We start from the raw sequence: 26987 nt of genomic DNA, 5'->3' as shown, positions 1-26987 counted from the left end.
GCACAAATTAAGTAGCAATAACTGCTACTTGGTAAAGCACTCCCTTCTTTCATTGCTGTTTCATTTATGTTTTATTTCCCGCTGAGTTCTGCCGTTCCACAACCTCCTTTTCTGTTCAACTTCACACAGAAACAAAGAGCTAGCCTAATTATTACGGTTTTTCTGTTGTCACCATACTATATAACTCTTTTGCCACCTGCCGTCATGGTGCTTCCTAAAAAAAAATAAGCATTAAAAATGCAATAGGTCTCGCCTCTGATTAAGTTAAAGCCATTTGCTTTGCTAATGGTATTGTATAGCAAAGCAAAAGGCTTTAACTTAATAAAAGGCGAGACCTATTGCATTTTTATTGCTTGTTTGCAGTTGCAAACGGGAAAGCGGCCGCAAAAAAGTGTGGTGGTATTTACAAACACTATATTGCAAGTCCGTGGCTCGCAAAATAGTGTTTGCAGGTCGCTATTAGGAAGGGGTGTGCCAAGGGTGTCCCTTCCTAATAGCGAATCAGACTGGATGGTACCATTGTTTTACCACCGCATTTGCAGACGCAAAACGTTTGCAGTTTACCACCTACTTCAAGTAAATGGTAAGCCACTCGCAAACAGGACCCCTTCCCCTTTGAGAATGGATGCAAAAATATTTTTTAAGAGCCTACTCTTAAAAATTGAAACAGAAACATTTAATTTTTCTTTTGAAATGCAGCCCATTTTCTTTTAAGGAAAATGGGCTTCATTTTTTTTCTTAAACCTGCTTTATTAAAAAATCAGTCACAGACATGGTGGTCTGCTGACCCGAGCAGGCCACCATCCCTGCAAATGCTGGCCATTCCTAATGGGTCGCAAATTACGACCTGCCTCTTGAATATTGATACGGTAGGTCATTTGCTCCCCCATTAGGAATTGCAAACCGTGTCAGAGACACTGCTGTACATTCCATTTTGTGAGTCACTAATTGTGAGTCACAATATGTCCTAATTTGCAGCTTGCAAAATGGAATGGTAATACATCTGGCCCATTACGCGTGAGCGGTTGTATGTGTGTCTGCTATTCTCTGTACATATTAATGGCTCTTAAAATACCAGCCCTAGTGCTATATCAATGAAGTTTCTACAGTCACAGTGTAAACGATGCAGGAACAATGCAAGCAAGATATATTCAGATCGAACCTAATCTCCCAAGAAAGAAAAATATGTGAAAAGCATACAAAACAGAGATTACGCATGGACAAAAAAATCAGGGTTTTTGCATAAATATGCTCCTCTTGTGGGCATTAAGCAAGGCCCTAAAAAAGCAATGGAGGCAAGTTAGTAAGTGAAGTAGAAATAGAAACGTGTAAAGGGCCAGGAAGTGGCTAAAAACGGAATTCATCATCCCCCCTGGCCAGCAGGGGGAGTCAAACTGTACATGTATAATACAAATAAGTGCTAGAAAGTACACAAAACATTAATACCCTCTAAATATTTGTATACACTTTTCTTCTTATGACAAACACATGAATTGCAATAACCGACCATCTGTGTTTCTGGAAATACCAAATCTGAGTTTGGTATTCATTGGCAGCCGGTGTATTTCAGTCCTGCCACTGGTGGACAGAGCTAGCATTCTTCTTGGTAAATGTGGTAATCACTCTTTTGATGCTCCTCAAGGGCAAAACTCACGGCCTGCCTTAAACTGTGGAAGGACCGATTGTCCTCCCCTTTGCTGAAATAATCTCCACGGCGTAGTGACTCCAAGACGGAAGCATTGCACTGAGCTAGAAGCACCCGGATGCCAATCTCCTTGTAGTCCTTGAACACTTCCTTCATCGTGTTGATGCCCCCAGTGTCTAAAAACTGAACAGCGCTGCAGTCAATGACTAGCGTGTGGAAGGACAGGGGTTCCTTGACCAGCTGCAGGGACACCTCAGCTTGCTTGCCGTTAAAGTGGGCGGAGCCTTCAACCTTCTCACGCTTCTGCCGTTGCTTTTCAGCCTTCTTTTCAGCAGCCTTCACTAAAACTGGGTTGACTCCGGTCAATTTGTAGAGGGTTGATTTAAAGGCCTGCTTGTTTACATAGTAGATGGGGGCTTCAAAACGGAACACATGTACCCCAGGTATGACATTCAAGTTCCTGTACACTGAGAGAGACTCAAAGATCTCAGACTGCTCCACGCGGCCGAGCAGCGAGGATGTGGGCAACTGGGAGCGCAAGATGACGCACAACATCGAAAAGCAGACCCCTATGAGAAGCCCCATTTCAGTGCTAACCAATGCAGATGCAGCCATGGTGACCAGCCAGATTGCTGTGTCCACTCTGCTTAGCCTCCACATCTTGGGTAGATCCAGGAACTTCCTGAGTGCCCCCCGCAGGTTGACAATGGTAATGACGCCCAAGACGCACTTCTGTAGGGAATAGAAGACAGGAGCAATGACAAGCAGGACCAGGAGGAGCACCAGCGCTGTTACGATAGCTGACACCTGTGTTTTGCAGCCAGTGGATTCCTTGACAAGGGTTTTGGCTAGAGCAGCACTGGTAGTGAAGCAATGGAAGAAGGATGGGATGATGTTGCAGAAGCCAATGGCGTACATTTCCTGGTTGGCACGTACCTCATAGCCATGCTTCTTAGCAAACATCTCTGAAAGGGAGACAGTGATAGCAAAACCAATTATTGCAATCGAGAAGGCACCCATGGCCACATTGGGAATCAAACTCCAGTCTGGAGCCCGAGGCATCAGAAACCCTGTTGGGATGCTCCCAGCCACACTAGAGCCAAATTTCTCATGAAGGTGACCAAAGTGAGAGACCAAGGTAGCCACAGCCACCACGAACAGCTCGATGGGAATAGGTGCTTTGAGTTTATTTTTGTAGTACTCATTGAGCTCTTTGGTTGGGACCAAGACAAGAAGGCACAGGATGCTTGTGACAAGGTCACAAATGTTGGTCAGGTGAATCCGCTGGAATATAGACACCCAGGTAAAGATTAGAGCACCGGCCCCATTGCTGCGTGGGATGCTGATGCCCAGGAGGTACTTTACTTGAGAAGTAAGGATGGTGAAGGAGGCCCCTGTGGCAAATCCACTCAGCAATGAATCAGAGAGGTACACGGAGATGAAGCCCACCTGGAGGAGACCCATAATGACCTGCAAGAATTTCACAGGGAAACAAAACAAATTGGTCAGTGCATATTCATCTTAAAACGTATGAGCAGAAAAGCAACCCTACATCGATCAAGAGCCAACAGCAAATTAACATTAGTCAGGACAAAAATTGCTTGCACAAAAGTATGAAGCAAGCGGAAAATACTACAATTTAACACAAAGCTATCCTAGGCCTGAACAGAAAGATCAAGAGCCACTAAAAGCTGTCAAAGACACAAAAGCATCATGAGCAACATAAAGGAATTAAGAGCTCACACAGAGTGGGAAAAGCCTGCACTAAAACCTCCACCAAAACTGAGAAGCATGCATAAAGGCTTACATATGCAACACAAAGCTACATGAAGAACATAAATGTGTCAGGGGAAAAACAAAGGAATCGAGAGTCAGCACTCAGGTTGTACAATCAGCACACAGCTATAAAGAGCAAAACGTGCTTAATTAGCAGCAAAACAGTTATCAAAAACCAGCATGATGACTAGCTTTTAGCAATGAAGAGAAGCACAAAACAATAGAAATTAGCAAAAAGCAGACGAAAAGAAGCACAAAGCGATTGAGAGCAGCAATAAAAGATGGACAGTGGCTCAATAACTTCAAAAGCATTACCGTGACCAAGAGCAGCACAAAGCTATCCCTATCAGCACATAGCTATCAGGAGCAAAACACTGGTGTTATCTTGAAAGACATTCATTCCGAGCTACTAATGTTAGAGTTTTAATACTGACCACATCATAGAAGATTATATTAGAAGCTCCCAAAAGCAAGATTATCAACAATGATCATCGCAGTGCATCAGGCACGGTTCCCCCCATTAACCCCTTCACTGCGGCGGCTATTCCGCCACAGTGCTAAGGGGGCGGCCGCGTGGCGGCCGCATGCTGGTGACGGAATCGCTCCGTCACCAGCCTCGGTTGAGCTGTGCTCATGACGGAGCGGTTCCGTCATGGCCCGCCCCGCTCAATGGAACGTCCAGCACAAACGCGGAGTTCGCGCCGTGCAGGCGTTCCGAGCGGGCCATGACGGAACCGCTCCGTCATCAGCACAGCGCACCCGCAGCTGATGACGGAGCGGTTCCGTCATCAGCATCCAAGGTGTTAATGTGAAAAATGCTTTGTCAATGTGGAATGCCTCTACATGGGCAATACATAAGAGCCAAAGCTGCAATGACCCTGGCACCAAGTAAATAATATTATTAGTCTCCCCAAACATCAGCTCCTGAGTTCTGAAAAGACACACAAATTTCCATCTCTAATAAAGTTTTCCATTTTATATACATATATTAATTCAAGTAAGCAAAGGCGTATAATTTATTAGACTGGGATGCACGCAGGAGAGCTACTGATGGGTAGCTGGAGAGCTACTAGCAGCTACCAGAAGCTCACAAGTTACTCGTTGGGGAAGCCTGGCTCGGGGTGTAGGTGCCACTACAAGAATGGGACATCTCCAAGGATACCAAATGTATCAATATCCACCTTGACGTTGCTTGCTCCTACATATTAAGGGATATAATTTAGGTTTGGTATTTTAGAGAAACACACACACAATATACATACATAGAGGGGCTTTTGGTCAGAAGATTTCTTCTGCCGGTCTTTTGAATTGTTATTCACATTTCTGCCCACTACAGCATAGAGCCGGAGCAGTGGGTAAGACCACTATGCCCATTGGTTCTCTTAACATCTAGGGACTGCACAAAGCTTGTGCGCATTGATCGTATCTGCTTAAAAGAAGTTCCCTTCTTTTTAGAGGAAAATGTTTATCAAATCATGCATTTTAAATGTTATTCTTGTATACTAGCATCAGAAAACGGCTATTGATTGTGGGTGAATTGCAGGTGCCCAGTTATGTGTTGATTTATTTCCTGTTTCTTTTTTAAAGTTGTTGTTATGAAGTGTTTAGGTGACACTGCTGCTGTCTGCAATTTGAGGTCTTCGTTGGATGGGGATTTCTTCTTGTCACCTTTATAAAAAAGTAATGGTAAAATGAATTGCACACAACTGAAATAGCATTACAAGTAAAACAGCCTAACATTTTTTAGATGTAAGTATATGGTGGGTACAATTATCCAGTTCCCTGTTTTCTTTTCTTTTTATTTTCTGTGTTAGATTTTTGCAATAAGAGATGCAAAAAAAAAACGTTATACTACTTTTAAATTGTAAGAAAGGTTGAGATGTTTAAATAATAAATATTTCAGTGCCCCATCCTCAAAGGAAAATTCAACCACGCGTCTACCTGTTATTAAGGTACATTTGACCGGCAAAGGCCCTAAGGTTTGGCTTTCAAACAATCTCATGGTCAAAGTTAGATGTTGAGTGGCCTACAGGACCTGGTCTGTCAAGTGCAAGGTGCGTCTCTAGCGCTGTGAGAGGGATCAGGCATGACGGGGTTAAAGGCGACCTACCAATCAGGGGTAGGTGCTGCGTAGATGAGGACCGAGATGCATCAGTACAGTTTTGTGGGGGTTTACGAAAGGAAATGAGTTTTCATTTGGAGGGTATGCATTACTGTTTATGATCTTACTGTAAATGTCACTAAGCTATTTCCTCTGGTACTGGTGGTGGCTAGTGGGCAGCGGGAAGGTGGTTGTGTGTCCTGCCCCCTTCTCCTTGGCTACTCAAGTTTTTATTTTATTTATTTATTTTATTTTATTTAATGCAATTTTATATAGCGCGAACATTACCCGAAGGTGTCAGAGCGCTTTACATAATGATCCCCAATGAAGTACTTACTTTCGAGCAGGCAGTACTAAAAGATCTGCACAGTACAACAACAACTGTCCCTTTCCACAACCTGTCTAAACAAGAAACAATTGCGATCAAATCGCTAGCAAATGATACCAGTATCACCATAAAACAGGCAGATAAAGGTGGCGCCACAGTGATCGTGTCCTCTTCGGACTACAACATGGAATGCCGGAGGCAACTTCGTGATAGGAAGTACTACACCCCTATTAAGGAAGACCCACCCCCAGACTGAAAAGGGTTATCTCCACCATGGTCTTTTTCGCTGAAGCGCGGGGTTGGATCACAAAGAAAGAGGCAGACTTTCTTGTGACTAAAGAACCTATCACTCCTTACTTCTACTGTCTCCCCAAAATTCACAAGAAGACCACATCAATACCAGGTCGACCGATCGTGTCTGGGATCGGATCCATTTTGGAACCACTGTCAAAATTTGTGGACCATTTCATTCAACCGTTAGTGAGGGCCACACCATCCTTTGTCAGAGACACCACTGATGTCACCCGCCTTCTTGAGGGTACTCAACATCCAGAAACAATAAACCTACTGGTCACTCTGGATGTTGAGGCCCTTTACACTAATATCCCTCAGAGAGCTACACTTGAGGTGATTGAAGACGCTTTATCCAGCAGTGAATGGACTTCTTCAACCCCGGTGGCCTTCGTACTGGAATACGCAACCATCGCACTAACTGAAAACTTCTTTCAATACGAAACCCAGCTCTACCACCAAACGCAGGGCACATCAATGGGCAGCACGTTCGCGCCGAGTCTGACGTGTATGTGTATGTCAACTTTTGAGGCAATAGAGATTCTCAACCCCAGAAATCCCTACATGGGAAATGTGATAATGTGGAAGAGATTTATTGATGATATTTTAATCCTGTGGAAAGGTGATCACGACAGATGCAATGAGTTTTGCACATGGATAAACACATTAAACCCGTTCCTGAAGTTTACTAACACAATTTCAGAGACAGAGATCCCCTTCCTTGATTTGCTAATCAGATTAGAGGATGAGAAAATCTCAACTACCCTCTACCGAAAAGCTACTGACAGGAACATCCTCCTACTCTTCAGTAGTCACCACCCCAGAGCCCTTGGACAGAATTTGCCCTTCGGCCAGTTCATTCGTATCAGAAGGAACTGCAGCACCATTGTGGATTACAAAAAAGAATCCAAGAAACTTAAGCAAGATCTTCTCCAGAGAGAATATCCAAGACAGGTGGTAGACACTGCGTGCAAGAGGGCTCAGAACAATAACCGTGAGAGTCTCCTGGAAGACAAAATCAACAATCCTGATCCTTCCATCACGTGTGTCACCACGTACACCCCAGATTCCAATCGGATAAGGAAAATAATCCACAAACACTGGCATATACTCAACACAGGAACCCTTAACTTACCAGTTCCAAGGTTCACATTCAAAAGAACGAATAACATCAAAGATATGCTGATCCATACGAAACCCAAGAAACAGCAAACTAAGGGGCAAACAACACTATGGGATCTTCCACCCTTTACAGGGCATTACCCCTGTGGATCATGCTCTGTCTGTCACCTGACAAAAGCAACAAAGGAACTCAGTTTCCAAAATGTAGTACATTGGAAAATGGCCACCCACACCAACTGTAACACCACTAACTGCATTTATCTTATGAAATGTAAATGTGGTCTACTTTACATTGGCATGACCACCAGACCGGTCAAAGTCCGCATAATGGAACATAGAAGTAACTTTAGATGCCAAAAAAGTAACACTAAAATGACCACCCATTTCAAAGATACACAACATACATCTGGCGCATTTGAGTGGGGTGTCCTGGAAGCACTGTTCCGCATGGAACAACGATGGGTTGTCAGGCTTGCAAATGACCGCACAGGATTGAATGAGAATATCCCCTGGAGTCTTCTGACGTAGCAATCCTCAATTCCCATAATCATAGTCCCCTGTCAAGTAATCTCCTCTGAGATACGTATTACATAATATAACCCGTGCCATACTGTCAACAATAGGCCCAGCCAACGGCACTCGTCACAGGTTTATGTTTTAATGTTTCTATGTTTGCACAACATTAGGGAACAATATTGAAACGTGTACATTCACAAAAAACATAGCTACAGCATCAAGTTTTTCTTTCCTGTTAACAAAATAGGGAGAGTCCCACCAATATTAATAGACTACTGACACTAGGCTGGGAAGGGAGAGGAACAGTTCCACTACAGTGTAAATTAGTTCCACTACAGCGGAAAAATAGGAATTGACAAAACCTCTGGTCTGTAGTCCACATCCAAAATACCTATGCGCACACTGACAGACAACCGCCAACTGAAGGATACTGGTTACTGTTCCCCTGTGACACCCGTATCGGATCCATGGTAGCTCCAACTAATGACCTGATTCCTGCACCAAACATACCCACTCCCTAATCGTGTTGCTAAAGATGCCGTGATATGACTATAACTTCCTCATCTGAGCAAGGTACACACGATATTATCAGAATGATTATTATTTGAGAGACCTTCAACATCGGATGGCCCCTCATTCGTAGCGGACTAAACCACAATAATACCGTCTGACAGTCCAGGCTTCTCAGCAGCTCCCCCGTGCTCCTTCATTGTCACACATTGGACAGCGGCATTTCCGGGTCCTCCAACATGGCGCCGGGACTGCTGTACGCGCACCAGTCTCCAACACCACGTAGCTCGGACCGGAAGGCCCGCCCCCCACGTCCAACCAACCAGAGGTACTTAGACAACCCACAGCACCTTTGCCAGTTCTACCTGGACCGGCGTTGTGGGGGTAGGATCACCGCGTTCCGACTTTGAAGCAACCGTGAATACTTTACCGCAGCGCCCTGTAGCACCATGTGTGCTCGGGTTTCTTACACTACGGACACCCTCCGATGGTAGCGGGGGAGTGTCGCATTGCTTGTGAGACGTTGTTCTCCTGACTTCCCACTCCGCATGTTCTGTAACCAAGGTGGACATAGCGGCCGTAGGGCTAGGCTTGGTTTTGACTGCTCACACCCAGTAACACACACCAAGCCCTACGAGTTGGTTAAGCTACCACTTTGCCTGGCCCCGGTATCTTCATTCCATGGGGGGATTTTAGAGAGCACGGATCATAACTCTACTGGTCCGTAGCGCTCTTAGATCACCCATGTGTTTGTCGGACTACTGGTCGGTTTAAGGGGGTGATCTTTACCTAATTGGTGTTTCTCTCTTCTTGAAGCTTGAGCGTGATCAAGGTAACACGCTATCATGGCAGCTTTCCTGGGGGCCTGTGATCTCCGTTCTGGCTCTGCGGTGCCGGTGAGAGATGCACACGGGTCCTGCTCTAATTTACCATTTTAAATACCTCACATTTATTTGTTTCCCTAACTACCAGGACACTACTTTTGAGTGTCTACAAGTGCCGGTACTGATGGCAGACAACCGTGACCCTAATAGGTGAGTTCACTGTGAAATATTGCTCTCAGTCTCCTATACACTATACCATTGAAAGTGACACGGTGTGCTCACGTCACGCATGCCACCAGTCACTTCACTTGATGTTACCATAGCATGTTTTAAGTGCATCTTCATTCATGATGTTTGGTGTGATGCACTTGGTCCCAGTTCTAGTCAGAACAGTGTGGAAAGTATATTTTAATGTAGTTGTTATTTCTCGTTTTATTGCAGGTTGTGTTTCTATGATCTATAAGGTACCACTTTTTAGGGTGCTATACTGGTGGTCACCCACACTCCTCTTTTCCTGGTTGACCACTACCAAAAAGTGTAGGTAGATCCTTATTGGTCCTGATGAATTGCCATCTAATAAGTTAAATAGGCAAGAAACATGTTGACCTTCATTTTCACGACAAGCGCATAGTCTCCATATCCTTGAATGTAGCTACGCGCCTTGTTCAATTTTTTACTTAGGGTAGGGGCCACGTTCATTAAAATTGTTTTAAGTGGACCTCCTTTTCTATTTTAGCCCACTTACTTACACTCATTCTTCACCTACACTGCTTTAGAGCCCTCACTCGCACCTCACCCACCGGCAAAAGCAAAAAAGATCTCCGCCAAGAAGGCCCCATCACGGGCGCCGATCAGGTATTGCACCGCCGACCCGATAAGGAGCAGACCCGATGATGAAGCAAGACAGCTAGCTGGCTGGGTGTGTGAGAGTCTTTTTCCGAATGGAGAGGTTCCCTCTCCACACTCTGATGGATTCATAGGATTTATGATGTGCACACATAGAACTCTGTAAATCCTGCATTTTTAAGATAGGAACTGCATACTTCTATTGCAACGCTTTACATAAGAATCAGTTGTGATACATAGGGGCTTAGGATTACATGCGTTACATAAAAGATACAAGCAGAAAAAAAATGCAAATGTACAAGTTATAAAGTCACACAGGGAAGAGATATAAACAGAAATAAATTGCAAATGTACAAGTAGTAAAGTCACTCAAGGAAGGGATACCAATGGATAAACTCTAAGAGTCACATAGGAATGGTAGAGAGTACTAAGGTCTACTGCATATGCTAGTGATTAGTTATCTCTATATACATATATACAAATAGTAGATTTTCTCAGGTCAAGACCCAAAAAAACAGGAGAGCAGAGTTCCATCAAGTGGGGTCGGAGGGAGGATGAAGTCACAGCACCAAGGGAGGGTGGGAGGGATACAAGGGTATGGAGAAAAGGCAAATCAGAAAAAGGAAGAAACACTTAAGGATCATAAAGGGGGAGCGAGGGAAAAGGGTAAAGGACGAGGGAATGGACAACTGGGGTGAAAATAATTGTTCAAATGAGGTCTGAAACGGAGGGGAAAGATGCAAGAATATCTTTGGTTCCGGGGCTCCAGAACAGACCATTGCAAAGCTTCAGAGGCTGACAACTCCCAACATCTCCATGAGTCTTCCACAGGGATAAGGAGTTCCGTTGAACCATCTGGTTCCTACACGCTGCCAACAGATGTCCTTAGCAATGGGAAGAATGAGACAGAAGGGAGCGCCATCTTGTTGTTCCACCCTCTCTGGTTGACAAACTGCAGCTAGCAGGAACTTATCCTGCTTATGAAAGAATACTTCACTGAGGGAGTTCAAATATAGTAGTGAGGTCCCCCCCACCCAAGTGAGATCCAAGAACCGTAATGGGTGGGAATTTAATCATGAAGACCAGCAATTCTGGTGAGCAACAAACTGACACCACGGACAACCTTCACACATTTTATGTTTGCTGTACTAATCTTTGCTTTATTATACAGCATGGGGGTACACATAATTGCAACTGCTCTTACAAGGCGACAAAGCTCGCTAATGCTTCTTCCCCCTCTTTAAACTGTAATATTTTGTGTGCTGTGTAAATAGCCCCTTGTTTGTTTTTTAACTAAAACAATAGTGTTCAACTTCATATAGGCGGAATTTGCTTTAATAGGTGTAGTCTAAGGCCTGGTAAATCATGGGTTGCATTGTGTTAAAAACACGATTACTATGGTTAGACAGATCTATATCTCTTTCCCCTGTACAAGTGAGGAGAACCAAATGCCTTGTTGAGCTGCCTACTGGAGGCTGTCAGTTAGAAGGCCTGCTATAGTCAAATTGAGAAGAGACTAAGATGATACTATTCGATTACAAGTCCAGATTGATGATGGCTCTGATTAGTGAATGCCTCGCTCCATACTCCAAAACCGCAGGGTCCCCTTGGCCTGCAGATTTTACATATTTAGCCTGCAGCACTTTGGTAATGTTCAAGTCTAGAACTTATGATCAAAAATCGTGCAATCAAGGGGTACAAGTTCCAATGTCTCAGACTAGGACTTGGAATCGCTGACCTTCATCTTTTATAAAACCTTCAGAAGCGCTCCTCGGGGAATGACCTCGAGTGATTGTTTAGTGGGTGTGACTGATGCGGAACAGTGTTGTTCGAAAAAAAGGGGATTCGATTGTTTTGGGCACTGCATGATGTTAATCGCAGCTCATTTCAAGACTGTAGTCCCTCACCCATGTTGCCTAACAACCTCATTTCCAATGTTATTAGGGTACATTAACAACGCAAATTAAATTATTCCTCATTGTGGAAGGTAAAATTCCACAAATTGAATAAAGCACTACTACAAAACACACAGTGTTATTCTTCAGCGTAGTACTTTGTGACTCCACCTTTTGGAATCCGCATCCTGGGTCTGCTTTCAGTGTTTCCCAAACTGTGGGTTCAGCAGGTTTTCGGTTGGTTGTGAAAGTCAGTGCAATAAATAAAGATGCCTTTAAATTCTGCTTAACTTATCACATTTGCCTGGTAATTCAAAGACAAAGGTCAATTTTCAGGATGGTTTAGTCTTTTGACATAGGGATTGGTGTTTATTTTTCTTTCTCTTACTGCAAAATGTGAGGAGTTTTCAAAGTGAATTATGTGACAGTGTAGCAATACACAACAAAATGTAAATACAAAAAAGTTAAGCACTTTTTTATGTTCGAAGTGTGCTGCAAACAGATTTTAATAGGATCAGAACAAATCAATGCACTTACTTCATGATGCAAAAATGATAATTATTCACATAAACCTGATTTGCACACACTATCATTTGTCTGCTGCATAGTTTTATCAGTAAAACTGTATGTCTGTGAAAATTTAGCGGCCATTTGGATGGAAAATGTGCTGTTTGTAAATGCGCGACCACACAATACTTTAGTAATATTTAAAAATCACCCGCCTCATGTCCATTAAAGGTGGGTGGGTTGCAAACGTTTGTTATACTAAAACGTTGGTTGGGTTCTAAAGGGTTTGGAAACCCCTGGCCTACATCTTTCTTTCTTTCACCCTATGAGGGGAGTGCCTGTGCTCAAGTTAGCTCCAGCTAATTTCTGGAATCAAATATAGTGTATCACTCATAATACTGAAATACAAATATGCACACCTTCTCTGGGGAAATATGCTCCTAAATGTACCTACATGATTAAGATTGGAAATTGGGTATTTTTGGAGTGCTCAGCAATATCTGAATTTATTTGAATGTTATCCCACTTTTAATCCATTATTTCACTAGTAAATGTAAATGTATAGGCATTTATATAGCGCACTACTTACCCGGAGGGTCCCAAGGCGCTTCGACTGCTGCGAAACCCTTCCTGGCTTCCCTGAGAGATGGTCCCTTAATGGGTATCTCCAGGGTGAGACCAGGCATCCCCGGCGGTCTGGTGGGGCCGTTAGTGAAGATGAGGCAAGCTAATGCCCAGAGTTGCCGAGTGTGATCGCTGATCAGAGTGGGCACCGAGGCGAGAGAATTATCGAGTCCGCTGACCCTGGTCCAGAAACCTGCCGCGCCGGGATTCGAACCCTGGTCCAGGGCCGTCCTCTGCTCTCGGGTCTGCTGCCTCTAACCAGTGAGCCACACTACTTCACTAGTGGCTTTCTTCTTATTTTACCCCATTCTGCAGCTCATTCAGTGGCACCAGATCACTTAATGTGAGGTCGCTTTAGAGCAGTGGTCTTCCAACTTTTTAATGCTATTAAACTGGCACTCTTTAAATATATAAACACATATTTCAACACTGCAGTTAAGTTCAGTTTCCCCTTTTAAAAATACTATACAAAACATGATTGCCTAACATATTATTCTGGTTAAAGCACTGTTATCAGCATAATGCTTCTCTTGGCCACAGGCTGGAGCACCCCCTGGGATCAAATAAAGAAACCCCAACTGGTTCGTGTCCCCCAGTTTGAAGAACTCTGCTTTAGAGAATATGCAAATGTTAATCTCTGTTTTAACCGCAGGGGACAAATATGACCCTAGCAGTCAAGATTTTCAGCTAAAACTGGTAACAGGAGAAATCAGCTGAAAAATATCAAAAGCGAATCTTTAAATTATTCCAAAACCTGTTACCAAACTTACTTGCACAATGATGACTTTCGTGTTGGAAATACACTACAACTGGCCGAGCCTAGACAGCGAAGCCCTTCTGATAATAGTTATCACTGTCTTCAGGTAATTTAGTTTACGAGACACACTAAACAAATATTAACTATTATCTTTAAGTGAACAGTAGCTACTGAGAGGCGACAGTAACCTGTGCTAACTGGAAGGGTGTTGTAACCTAATGCATCCTCCCCAGCGTTCCAAGTCGCAAACTTTTAAAGACTCATCTGTTCCCTGCTTAGTGCTCTGCTGTTTTGGTGTGTACTCTGGACGAGCGCTGGGATGCCCAAGGGTAACCACGCGCTATACAAGACTCAATAATAATAATAATAAGTCCCTGAAGCTCAGCCAGTGTGTGAGGTCATGTAGAACGTTGGGGGTGTTTGGGTTGGATTGAATTGAATGTCAGTTGAAGATATGGGCTGAGCAGCATGGATGCCACTCCTGGTGCGGCTATATGCTATATACTTACTAACTACTTACCTGCAACGTACCATTGTAAATAACTGTAGCTAAGTCTTAATAAACCTTATAATCTACATTACTGGGTATTGGACTTCCCATACAACACAATGATTCTGGTTGTCAGGTGAAAAAGTGCTGGCCAGTTCTAGAAGAATGTGTTCGAACTGGGAGGCACTTGATACAAATGTGTAATTGTGATGCCACATAGGATGGCGTTTGTGAGTGCAATACCCAATATGGAGGAAGCATACTTCAAATATCATGGTTCAAATGATGGTCAGTTCTTAAAAAAACAGTGTAGCTTTAATTTGATGAAAAGTGTCAATTGACAATCTAGCTCCCCCTGAACATACCAGAAGGGCATTCAATAACGTATTACACGGCTTGACCGTACCATCAGATGACACAATGTCCCCAGCTGTCCTTTGACGCCCCGCCGTAATCAGGAATTTTTGGTCAAATGCTTATGTTGAAGTAAGCAAAATTATAACTCCCAGAAGGGATTAGATTAGTAAATGGAAGTTTGTTAGTGCAAGTGGGATTCTTGTGATCTGGAACCACCTGATAAGCCTAATGTATTCCTGGTATCAATGCTTTATTGAGGAGAACTCCTCTTTCACGTAACATCTTTCACGTACCTGATAAACACCAGCCATAAAGGTGACAGTGGCACCAACAGTGATAGCATAGCAGCTTCTGTCACACACCGGTCCCACAGTCTCATTCTGCATCAGCGGACTATATGTGCTGTTCAGATCTCCTGCCTGGTGCAGAACAACATGTACCGTGTCCTGCAGGTCGTAACCAGCCTCCTGCAACTCTCGCTCCACCACTTCACCCACCATCAGGCACAGCACCCCAAAAATCCCAACCGAGATGTGCCTGGACGTTCCCATTAAGAAATAAATGAGGCAGGCAAAGAAGGAGGTGTAGAGGCCAAAGATGGGTTCTTGACCAGCCAGGAGAGAGTAGGCAATGGACTGAGGCACCAAAAGAATGCCCACAATTAGTCCTGACATGACATCTCCCAAAATGTAGTCCTTCAGCTTGTACTTTGGTAGCCATTCCAGCACAGGAAAAAGACCAAACACAAGGTCTTTGGCTTTGGCAGGTGAGCAGGCACAGTTTTTCTTCAGCTTCCGTGTAAGATATGCCTTAAAGTTGAAGCCAGCCTTCTCTCGTTCCTCCAGAAGGATCTTGTCTGAGTGATACGGGCATCGGCCATTGGGCAAACTACTGGTCCCTTCATGGGGTTCCGTGGTCATCCTGGTGGTGAAGTGAGACCCTGGTAGACACTGGTAAAACACAAACACAGCAAATCAGAAATTTTCAGCACAACACCCCTTGTCACAGAATGGTACCATTACTCTAATTGACAAGGCCAATACACATGCAGAACAAATAACTGTTAGCCAGTGCATATACAAAACTTGAAGAGTAATGCTGACAATCTCTCTCTGATATAGAGGTGTCATCGTTATTTTTTCCATGGAGCACACACAATTTAAAAAAACACCTTGAATAGAGACGCTTGTGGTTTACCTACACAAAAAAGTACATTGACTAAAAGGATCCGTAATCCATTAATATTCTTCGTACTTTATGCCTGATGTAGAGAATAGGCTACTTTACCCATTCCTCCAAACTCTGAAGAATTTCTTCCTTGAAAAACAATTGGCTCTGGGCTGCCACCAATGATGTGAAGAATTTAAAGGTCTACATTTTGACAGATATACACCGTCTTACAGTTAATACACTGCAGTAAAGACTAGGTGTAAACCGATAAAAGATGACATGGTAACAACTAATTTACACATTAGGAGATCAGTAATTCCGGCAAAGTGTAGGAACTGTGTTAAGACTTCGTTTAATGAAGTTACAAACAATATAGGGAGTTGATAATGGTTAAACAAATAACTCCTTTAAACAAAATGATAAATAAATAAATTATTAGCATTATTCACATCAATACAATTGTTCTCCACCGCTACTCTATGATAACATGTCTACCTGCATCGAACAAGGCTTTCTGAGTGTTCCAAAACTTTCTTTTGCCAAAATAAGTCACTTGAACAAAATATTGCATCTGTTAGGAAAAAAGAACTGCGTGAACACTGGGAAGGCTGGGACGGCTGTGCTAGTGGGGACTCTACCAGAGATTAACCTCGCCCTGTATCTATGGGCTTTGTCCCAAGGTGTTCTCCTCGCTGGCACAGCACCTTGTTGTCCTTTTGATCATCCAGAGACAGGCAGGGCCTGCGTTTCTTAGTGACAATCATGGCACTGCCTCTCCCAGTGGTGTGCACCACACAGCCCAGAGAGCAAAGAGGCCAGCGTCTTCACCACAACCTAGCTGAATGGTGAGCAAGTGGTTTCTGCGGTGCTGGCGCGGTGAATCATGGAAGGGGAGGCAGTGAAGTCACAGGGCTTGCGTCTCAGTGGATATTGCTGCTGGGGTTCTTCCTTGAGAAAATCACAAAACCCACTTTCCAAACAAACTAGATGCAAAACCCTAGCCGTAGCGGTGATTACACACTTCATGGTGCCAGCCTCTTCAGAGATGCAGCCTTTCTGCTGGCAATCCGAATCTTCTTCGGGGGTGGGGGACTGTGGATTGCATTTGGGCTACTAGCACTTTGGTACTCATTGGTATTTATCTTCACAAAATAATTGTGGTAGACTGAGCCGTAGCGATTCCTTTCCGCTTAAATATTTACATCCACCAGCCTAAAAAGTGGTGAGGCTAGTTATGAAGTGTGTTCAAGTGAATGACCCTGCAAAGGAATGGAAGTAGTTTTGTAAGTGCTTGAAGCCTCCTGAGGTAGACAATCTAGTGAAGAGAGAACAGGAGTGATATGGTGGAATTTTCTCCGGCCAGCAAGGAGTCAGGCAGCAGAGTGCAGTACGCCTTCAGGTGTGCAAGTCGCGATTTGGGTAGACAGGTTACCAGTTAGTTGTTAAATTCAGTTCTGGAGATGTCCAGGAGTTGTAGCAGGATTTTGAGGTCTAATTTTGAAAGAAATTCTCTGACCTTTCTCAAAGGTCTTTGTTGGTGGTTTGCACTTTTTACAGTTGTCTTGATGTGTGAGCCAACGTTGAGCTGACAGTCTGGTAAGACACCTAGGAAATTTGCCATGGTCATTGTTTTGGTGTTGATGCATTTGTCATCTAGGTTCTAATGCCAGTCTGTTTAAGTAGTTCATTGTTAGTTTTGGGTGGAGGGAAAGAACACGTTTGTTTGGCCTTTCAGTTTAAGATTTGTATTATTCATCCAACTCTGGATATCAGAGACAACTAATTTGTCTTGGGGGGCGTGGGATGTTGTAAGTACATATGTATTTTGAGGTGACTGGCATATTTACGGAAGAAGGCATCACATTTGTGTGGGAAGACCCGAGCGGCTCTACACAGATCAAAAAGGATGGGGGCGGGACAGAGCCTTGATGAACTCCAAATGTTGCTATGGTATGTTTTGAATTAGAGTTACCTATTCTGCTGGAATCGATTTGAAAGATAGGATTCAAACCAACTCAGTGCCATCAATGCCTATACGTTCTTGAAGAATGTTGACGAGAGTCTCATCGTCAATTGTATTAAATGCTGTAGAGGGGATCAACAAATGAGGAGACAATTTTTCCCTTGATTTTGAGAAGTGTAGCTTTAGCCTGACTGGTAGGTTCCTAGAAGCAGATTTTTGTTAAAGTGATCCTTTCGTTGTGAGTCTACATGTGTACTGCAAGAACAGCATTGCAGAGTCAGTGCATACAATTTACTGCATCAATCAGCAGTTAAGCAACACAGGGTGTGACTTAGTAAGCATGGAATAAACTCCTCCCCGCTAGCCCAAAACAAGAAGTGAAAGTTAAAGAGAAGGCGGGAGAGGGCAAACTATTGGAGCAGTAAACTGAGAGTTATGGAAAATTGCCACACTCCCAAACACAGAACACCAATAGCTGCAGTACAGAAGCGCTGAGGAAAGTGTTTTTGAAGCTGCTAAATGTAGGCCAAGTTATTGGTTATCTGATTTCAAGCCTCATCATCCAACTGTGTGGGTCAACACCTGATAGGAACATGCCGCTGTATTGATCACCTTTGCAACGCTTATCTGGTGGCGCAGGCCGAACACTATGCAAACAGTAGCTTTTTTAGTCAACAAAGCATAAAAGGTGGGTAAGGAGCTGATAAAATACCTGAAACAAAGCCAAGATCAGTCATCAACATCTTATGCAAAAGTCAGCATGATCCATCGCATGCTACAAACAGGAAACTTATAAGCATGCTTACTGCGTTCTGTGATCTGAGGGCAGACAACGCTTTCAGGGCTGTGGATGGATTTACTCACTATCATTTAGGTATTCGACTCAATACTCGTACACCCCACATTCATGTCACAGGAATAAGCTCCTGAGACACATCCTGTATTCTTATTGATCAGCTAACAACAGTCCAGATCACAGACCTCTAAAGTCAGAAAGTTTCCTTGTATGAAATTCCAATTATCTTTGAAAACAGGGTTGAGCTTCAATAGTCATAGCTTCACTTCTTTTGGATATACTGCTATCTACTGGCAGTCGAAAATGTCCTCTTAGTTTATATTGATGACCACAAACACTTGAGAGACATTAATCGTCCAAATAGGTGTTATTCATAATGTTAATAAAGATGTGCATATCCCAGAAAAGAACACAGTTGCAGCCTATTGGGGGGGATTCGACAGACGACCATGAGGGAAAATTAACCCATTCCGTGCTCCTGTTGGGAGCACTAACTCGCGGGTGCTGCCGTCAGCCAACGGAGCCCCGCCCAGTCAATAGAACGCCCGCACCGCGGCAGAAAAACCGCCGCGGTTAAGGCGTTAAAGAAATAATTAATTTCTTCACATCGTCTGTCGAATCCCCCCCGGCTGCCCGCCCCAAACCCGGCCCTACCGTTCGTACCTGCACAGGCCACAGCTGAAAGAACAGCACAAATGAAGGCATGTTAACAACAGCCTGCAAACCCTCACAAAGAGGTTTTTCGTATTTATAGTGAGAATGGGTTACTGTTATAATAAACCCTGTTCTCATTAGTAATTACTATGCACACTTGATCCTGGGTAAAGCCAGTGTATTGTACGCCCTTCCCACCAGTGATTTAAAACGGGCAGGTACTGTCTGGTACTGAGTATCTGCACTTTTGTAATCTGAAAGGTAGAGTACCTGCACTTCTCAGCACTGCTAGAATACATTTAATAGGGGAGTACCGGCACTTCTCAGAAGCAAACAGGTACCACCACGTCTACATTTTCATTTAAAGCACTTAAAAAAACATTTATTTGTCGGGTCAGTCAAGTCTTGTGTTTTTCTACTATTTGGCGGGCCTGAGACTGGCATGAGATTCCAGAACAGGCAAATGAGTTCTGTTGCAGGGAAGGAATGAATACAACTGTCCCCCGCTGAAGCCAATTGCGCTCACTTGCCAAAAATCTGGTTGCTGTGAGCGCAGAGAAGAAATCAGCTGTTGCGTTTGGTCCAACATTCACATCAGTAACAAAAGCCTATTAGTCTTATACTGGCAGGCATAACGCACTTTAAATTGAGCTCAGAACTACCTCCTTCCGTGCTTGACTGAACTGGATTACCTACCCAAGAGGGACTGATAATATCACTCTCCAGAACTCTCCCCGGAAAACACAAAATAACAATATCTGGGAGTCATTTGACAGCTGCTTTGCCACAAAAAAAACACATAACCCTCCAATGGGTTGTTGACTGTCCCCTTACTCGGGCTAGGGTTGGAGTTTGCACACAGACATGGACAGTAGGCCACACCCCAAATATGCGTTCCAATTCTGCGTGCCAAATATGTATGCTAAACTACGTTTGATTATGGATTCATCATGCTGCAGTGTCATCTGCAATTTGTGTTATACTGTCCCTGGCACAACAATCTCTCAGCTTGGCTGATATAGTAGCGTCCTGTTCTTGGACGGTAATGGGTCCCTTAGTGAACCACTCTTTAATTTCTTTCATTTTCTTTACTTTACCCTTTACAATGTCCTAGATGTTGTGTTCTGGGTATTGCTCTTTCATTCTTGTGAGTTATATTCTGTTTTTGTAGAGTCCACAGGTCATCACCTAATCCAGTGCATGGAACATGTTACTGTGTACCCTGCTATACTATCATATCATTGTCCCATTTCTTCAATTTTCTTAAACCCAATAAAACTCTTTGAAATCAAAAAGATCTGCGTCGAGAAGTGTACTCCCAGTCAAAGGCACCAATCGCAGACTGCTCTTAATACATTTTTTCACGGACTCACTGGGAAGAAGGCGCAGTTAATAGTGCACCATCAATTGTGATATGGTTATCCATCAAGTGCAATGGCTTCTCACCTTCATATGTTCTTTTTGCACTTCATAAACCACTAATATATATATTTTTTTAAATCAGTATCATGTCAAAAAAAAGGTTCATTCTTTCAGGCCTGACAAGGCAGTCCGACACCGGAACAGCATAATAATAATTACTACTGTGTGTGTCTAATGCAATCAATCGTTTTCCTACATAATAAAGTAACTATAATAAGCATTTACACACACCACCCCACAACATGATTTTTTCATGACGTTTGACAAACTGTGCCTTAAATTCACTGCAAAACATGAGAGAAAACTCGGCAACGTTCGCTTTTCAGTGACGTCGCGGAACATAAATACCTTCACACAGAGCATAATGCGAGAAGGAGGCGGGCACCCGCTAGCAGGCTCGGCGTGTGAAAATTCTGGAAACACGGCTCTTATGCCTAATCATAATGGGCCTTTGTGCACCTGTGGAAAAAACACCAAGGGGTGGTCGGGCCACAGCCGAGCCTCCATTGATCCAGCCAGGCGTGTAAACAAAGAACAGCCAAAGTACTTCTGAATCAGGTAATTTTACCAGCGGTGCTTGCAAAATCCTTTTTCCAAAAGTGAAAGAACTCTTCGTTCCTTGTAGAAAAAAAAACAACAGGCGAGGGAGATTAGACGCCCAGACCTTGGCTAACTGGCTGGTTCTGTGATTTCTCATAAAGCTGAGAAAGTCTAGCCAAAATATTAGGTTTCCATATAGTGCAGTCTGCCCATCAAAACGAGAAAAAACTTAAGAGGATGGTTGAAGATCACCATATTCATGAAAACATTTTAAAGGCATGATTTGATCTAGCCACTTCCATCAAGTTTACTCCAATATTTTTAAATCCTGTGTTTGCACTAGTGCAGCTCTTTCAGAGCACTTTCGTGTACATCAACAGCGCTTGGACTGAGTGGGGCCCTGGTGGATTAAGTATGTTATTAGCCCAGGACGAATTTGTATGGTTAAGAAACATAACTCATCAGATCACCGAGACTCGACAGCGCCCCGAAGCCTCCTGGGTGCAGGGGAGGCCGGGCTCCTGGCCCTTTGTGGTGCATCCTTTTTTGTGGGCTATCCTTAGACCCTCAGCCACCCCTTATCTTGGCCCTGAAAGTTTGTCTGGCTATGAGAGAGGGCCCTTCATGAGGGAAGGAGGGGGTTCAGCCTCAGGTTTTGGCTTTTGTTCTTCCCCACAAGCGGTAATGTGCTGATGTCCCTGACTGGACGGTAGTTTCACAATGATCCTAAAGCTCTGTAATGATGTCAGTGGGGGTGTGAATGATCTGACCAGAGAAGAGGACTGGGGTCCAACCTCATACTATACTGAAAAATCAATTTACTCTCCAAGGATCATCCAGCAATTTAGCCAATGCACTGAAAGCAAGCGAAGGTTGCGACCCTAGGCCCTCAGCGGATTCATCAGAAGACGGAAAATGGTGCAAAACCCACACAGACAGAGGAAGCAGGGGAATGCGTACACTGCAAAGGCACTGATCAAACTACACTGTCAGCCAGGATGGAGCTTCATGTGCTAACTGACTGCTGCATAAAACGAGACCACAGCTATGCTTCCAAAAGAGTGCCCTAGTCCATCTCCATACACTCACACACACACTGCCCAGATATACCAGACAATCAGCTGTCACTGTCCAAATAACACCTGTCACCAAGAACCACCGCTCTCTCTTTCTCGGTCTTTCAATGAACATGCCTACGTACAAACCAGATGACAATGCAATTGGCCAAGCCCTCCCACCACAAATCCAAGGACAAGGAACCATTGCATCCAGAGCATAATAAATAAGAAGTAGCAACCTAACCAGAATACCTGGGGTTGAGGAGTTTGACAGGATACTCACAGGCAATGTTTCCTTCTGTACTGCACATGACAATGTATTCCTTTTGATTCAAATGTTCACTAGCCTCAGCACCAAGACTGTTTGGTGTTAGCCGCCCCTTGAATTCCACTTCTCTCAAAGCAGGCTCGCACCATCATATGCACTGCCACAAATAGGGCAAAACACATCTGTAGTTGCTGATCTTTTTATAGAGGTTGGGCTACAGGGTTACAGCTAGTATGTTTACAATGGTTGTTTTTTGCTCATGAACTCCGAAAAAAGCCTGTAGAATTTGATCTGTAACCTCGCAGGCAAGTAAAGTTCAGGGATGGGTGAAATGACACACAGGCAAAGCCTTACAAAACGAGAGAGGGCACAAAAAACATGGTTCCCAGGAAACAAGAGGATCTGTGATAAACAACAAAAGGGCAATGTATTCAAGACTTTTTACAAGCTGACAGAGCAGCAAGACTTAGGAAATTGGAAAAAGACCAATGGTGCAGAATCCCAAGCAGACAGATTTATTGCCCTCTTCATGACAAAACAGAAAGCAATTGAAGCAGAAAGGGGCTGGTGCCTCATTGGGCGGGAGAAAATGACTATAACGTCCATGAGAGTAGTGACAAAGGAAATGCGGCAAATAGGCGCATCCTAGGAAATTGATATATACTTGGATGTTCTAATGTGCAGGAGAGCCAAGGCCCTCCTGATCAGCTGATCTATTCATGAAAGGATGACTGCCCCAGCTGTTGCGATTGGCTGCACACAGCCTATCAGAATGGCCAATAGAGGTCGGATTGAAGCCAATAAATTTATCTGAAAGAACCTGTTCTATTAGTTTACACAGTTCTGAACAACCTGACCTTACATGACTGTTCTGCAATCCACAGAGTTGTTGACAATTTGAACACATACGATTTTGCCCTGGAGCAGAATTTTACTACCCCAGGGGGAAAAAATACTACACAGGCGAGAACAAGACAGATGTTATTTTCGCATCTGGGCAGATGTTTTCAAAAATCTGTGTTAATATGGTTGATGTAACCTCAGTTGGAGAGAAAAAAGGGAGATGTCATGTAGAAAAGATGGAAGAGGGGGTACGCACTGGCCTGCACCTCAATATAAAGAGAGGTTCAAGGCAGCAGAGTGAACAACTCAGGGAAGAAATCAGAGGCTAAAAGGCAGTGCAGAAAGTGGTAAATCTAATAACGCTGCAGTGTGGCGCCTACTATTCACGTGACGCCTGTTACTTTTCATCACATAGTCAAACACTGCTCGGTTTTCGCATTTCACCCTGCTCTTACTCCCCACCGTGTTTTATCCCCTCCTTATGTTCACTCCGCATCTCGCTGTCCATCCCAGTCACTGGTGCCACCTACTGTAGCACTCTCATCACCTTCCACCTTCAATCCCACTTAATTATGGAATTGCCAAACATGGATATAATATTTAACATCTATTGCATAATTTGCATATTTCAGCCCAAAAAAATCCCAACTGAAACAGATCAAAGGTGCCTTAGAATGCTAAGGAGTCATGCAGGAGCCGACACTTTGAAAAAGTTGTGTCCGTCTATCACGTGTTGAATGATGCATTGAGTGATTAAGGAATGATTTTCTCAGATTGGGTAAAAATTCCCAAATGTAGTACTGAGGTAGCCCTAGCGTAGATTTTGTCCTCTGGAAAGTGGCATTTTGCGACTATTCTTTAGGTCACCTCTCACCTGTGGCACTACACCACCCTTTGTGACGGCGCTATTAGACTGACCTTAATAAATTACCTTACATGGGATATGGCTTTTGTATTCAGCAGGAAACAAGACTTTCCATATTTAACTGAATGAGTGTGGAAAGAACTATTCTTTCCTTGTCATATTAATGTGTTGCGACACTATTTATGCAAATCCGTATTTAAATAAAGGTTCTCAAAACAGAAGAAATTGCAAAAGGGTGGTTAGAATTTGAAAGAATCCAAAACATTGTACATCTCTTTTTAAAGTCTAATGTATTGCGTCTTAAATGCTTCCTAGTGATTTACACAATAAGAACGTAATACAAGCTACTGCTATAGAAGGCTCTGCCATGTCAGAAAATGTGGTTCTCTGTAATGTGAATAAAAAGTAAACCTGAATCCTAAGACAATTTTCAAACATAGTTGGAAAGAGCAAAATTAAAGAGGCACAAGTTTTATTGCAAATAGTGTGAACGTAGGCTTCTTTTTTCATTAAAAGTAACCAAAGATAAGAGCTTTCTTGAGGTTATCAGACCACCTGACCTCCAAGTGGCTAAAACTGTGACAGTGCTTGCATGTGACTGGCTTTTTTCTAGCACCGCAAGACTTTTGGGCAATCTGATGATTTCCATGTATGGCAGGGCACGAAAACACATCCTTGGACGTACTGTGCAGTGGAAAAAAATGAATTGAAATAAAGGACACTGGGCTGATTCAGCAGGGAAGGCCGGCTCCCGGCAATATTGCCTATTCATCACACAAGTGGCCAGAAATAGCATCACTGGCCCATTCATGAGCCATCAACTGGCATGTGTGTGCTGGGTGGAGAAGCACAAGCAGAGAGTTATTCCTCACCGGAAATCTGGAGTTACCTGCCCCCCCCCGTACTGGTGAACTAGCCACTGTAGGTTGTTAAACCTTTTAGTAATTTGTGAATTTGGCTACTTAATTTGCAATTCTCTAAATTCATAGTTCCTAAGATCCTTCTGTCAATTTCCAGTTGGCCATGCCATGGAACATCCTCCGTCTTTGAGAATCCCAGATCAGAGTGGTACTAACACAATTCATGATCACTGTGGACCTCGACGATGCATGCGCTGGACTTCCAAACCCATTGGCAGGTTAAAGAGAGCGCAAAATGAGGTTAGTCATCTCGGACTTAAATTAAGAAAAGACCTTGTGAGACCAGTTATGAAAGTATCCAATGGCGGAGACAAGAATTTGAGTTGAAATCTTGAGCACCATACTGGGGTGCTTAAAAACTGCGTCCTCAAAACAACTCAACCACAGCACTTCGATCATCCACTTCCAATCTGATTCAACAAAGAGCTGTCAAGTGGCACAAACATATAGGTGAGTCCTTGGGAGTTAAGGACTCAAGGTCAGTTAAGTTCCCTTCCAGGGGGCAGCCCTTGTGTCAGAAAACTACTATAAAACAGATCGTTTCAGGCAGGCATTTAAGAAAATTATTTAAAATGGGTAGTGTCTTAAGAACAGAGGCTATGAAAAACCCCAGTTCTACTAACTATGCTTTTCAAGGGCTTAGACGTCACCGCAATGTGTCCCTGTAGCACTTTACAAAAAGTCTGTACACAAAAACAAACCATCTGCCCTGCATCAATGAAGCACTACACCAAAAACTTGAGTGAGGCTTGACCAACAGGAAACACTTTAAACCAATTATCAGGTCTATGGTCCAGCCTCTTAAAAACAGACGCAAGACATTGAAACCTGCAAAGAACAATTGTTGAGAAGTGGGGCGCATTCTGAACAGAACTTTCAAAATTAAAATACAACAAAGCCCCAGACACACTTCACATCGAGGTGCAATTAATGATGGGAACAACCTCAGTAAGATGGTGCTGTAGCGCCAAGAGACGCTTTGTGATGACTGCGTGCTCTACATTTTTCTTTACGACATAAGCTACATCGGGGATCACCAGAGACACAATGTCGTCTCATTTGACAGTGTAGTCCGATTTGTTCATTTGTGTCAGGTGAGTTAAATGATATAACGCACATTCTCGAGGCGCTTTCGGTGTTCGGTGACTCTCCACGTCGTTTTACGGTTAACATCGCAAAACAAACTTTTGAGACATTCAGTTTCTTGCATTTGAAAGGCATCGACATTTCACTCCACAGACTCAAACATGGTAGCGGCAAGGTCAGAGCACCATGTCTGTTTTGTTCTGTGTGTTTGTTTTGATTATATCAACAAAGAAGGAGTGCCTCCTTGACATTGAGGAAAGAAGAGATTCGCTTTTCCCAAGGATATGTGTTAACAGAAGCACAATAGTGCTCCAACTCCGTTCGCAGGACAGTAATAGTCCTTTAAAAAGACCCCTCACTCACCAACCTAGTTGGTGACATGCTTCATCATCGGGGTCCCACCCCATAGGCCGAATGCCTACAGGGTGTGCTACGACACCTGATTACAGTGGAGCGGGATATTGTTTTTTTTATATGTGCTAACTATGCATGTGTGAGGGTATATTAAAAAGGGCCAGTACTACTCCGTTCAAGACTTTATTCTCGAGCGTCTGAACCCTACTAAAAACAAGTGTGGCACCTTTGCCCAACTAGGAGGGCTTTGGTGTCTAAAGAAGTGTTATGTTTAAAACCCGTTATAAAAATAGCCAAGTGTGCTATGTGACATGAAATAATAAAGTAAATAATAAAGTAAACTAGGTCTACATGTTTCAACCAATAAAAAAATTCTATGGTTTTCGTCAGGACCGTGTGTATTACAAGGGGCGGTACGCACACGCTAAGGTGCGGCCAACTCTCAAGTAATTTACAGAC

At 43.5% G+C, this 26987-nt stretch overlaps 1 protein-coding gene across 3 annotated transcripts in view; it reads right to left on the bottom strand.

Moving 5' to 3' along the window:
• Nucleotides 1-729: 729 nt before the first annotated feature.
• Nucleotides 730-26987, bottom strand: part of SLC26A2 (solute carrier family 26 member 2) — a 96114-nt gene continuing 69856 nt past the window's right edge. For all 3 annotated transcript variants that reach the window (XM_086931608.1, XM_086931607.1, XM_086931609.1), the window contains exons 2-3: nucleotides 14883-15539; nucleotides 730-3115 (exon numbers count right to left, since the gene is read on the bottom strand). In XM_086931608.1, the coding sequence (XP_086787734.1) occupies nucleotides 1592-3115; nucleotides 14883-15509 (2151 nt within the window). In that variant the 5' untranslated portion in view covers nucleotides 15510-15539 and the 3' untranslated portion in view covers nucleotides 730-1591. The remainder of the gene's footprint in view (nucleotides 3116-14882; nucleotides 15540-26987) is intronic.

The sequence above is a fragment of the Lissotriton vulgaris genome, chromosome 7 (assembly GCF_964263255.1).
Source record: "Lissotriton vulgaris chromosome 7, aLisVul1.2, whole genome shotgun sequence".
Lineage (NCBI taxonomy): Eukaryota > Metazoa > Chordata > Amphibia > Caudata > Salamandridae > Lissotriton > Lissotriton vulgaris.
Note: the sequence above shows the minus strand (reverse complement) of the source record. Positions and strands in the feature narration are given on the sequence as shown.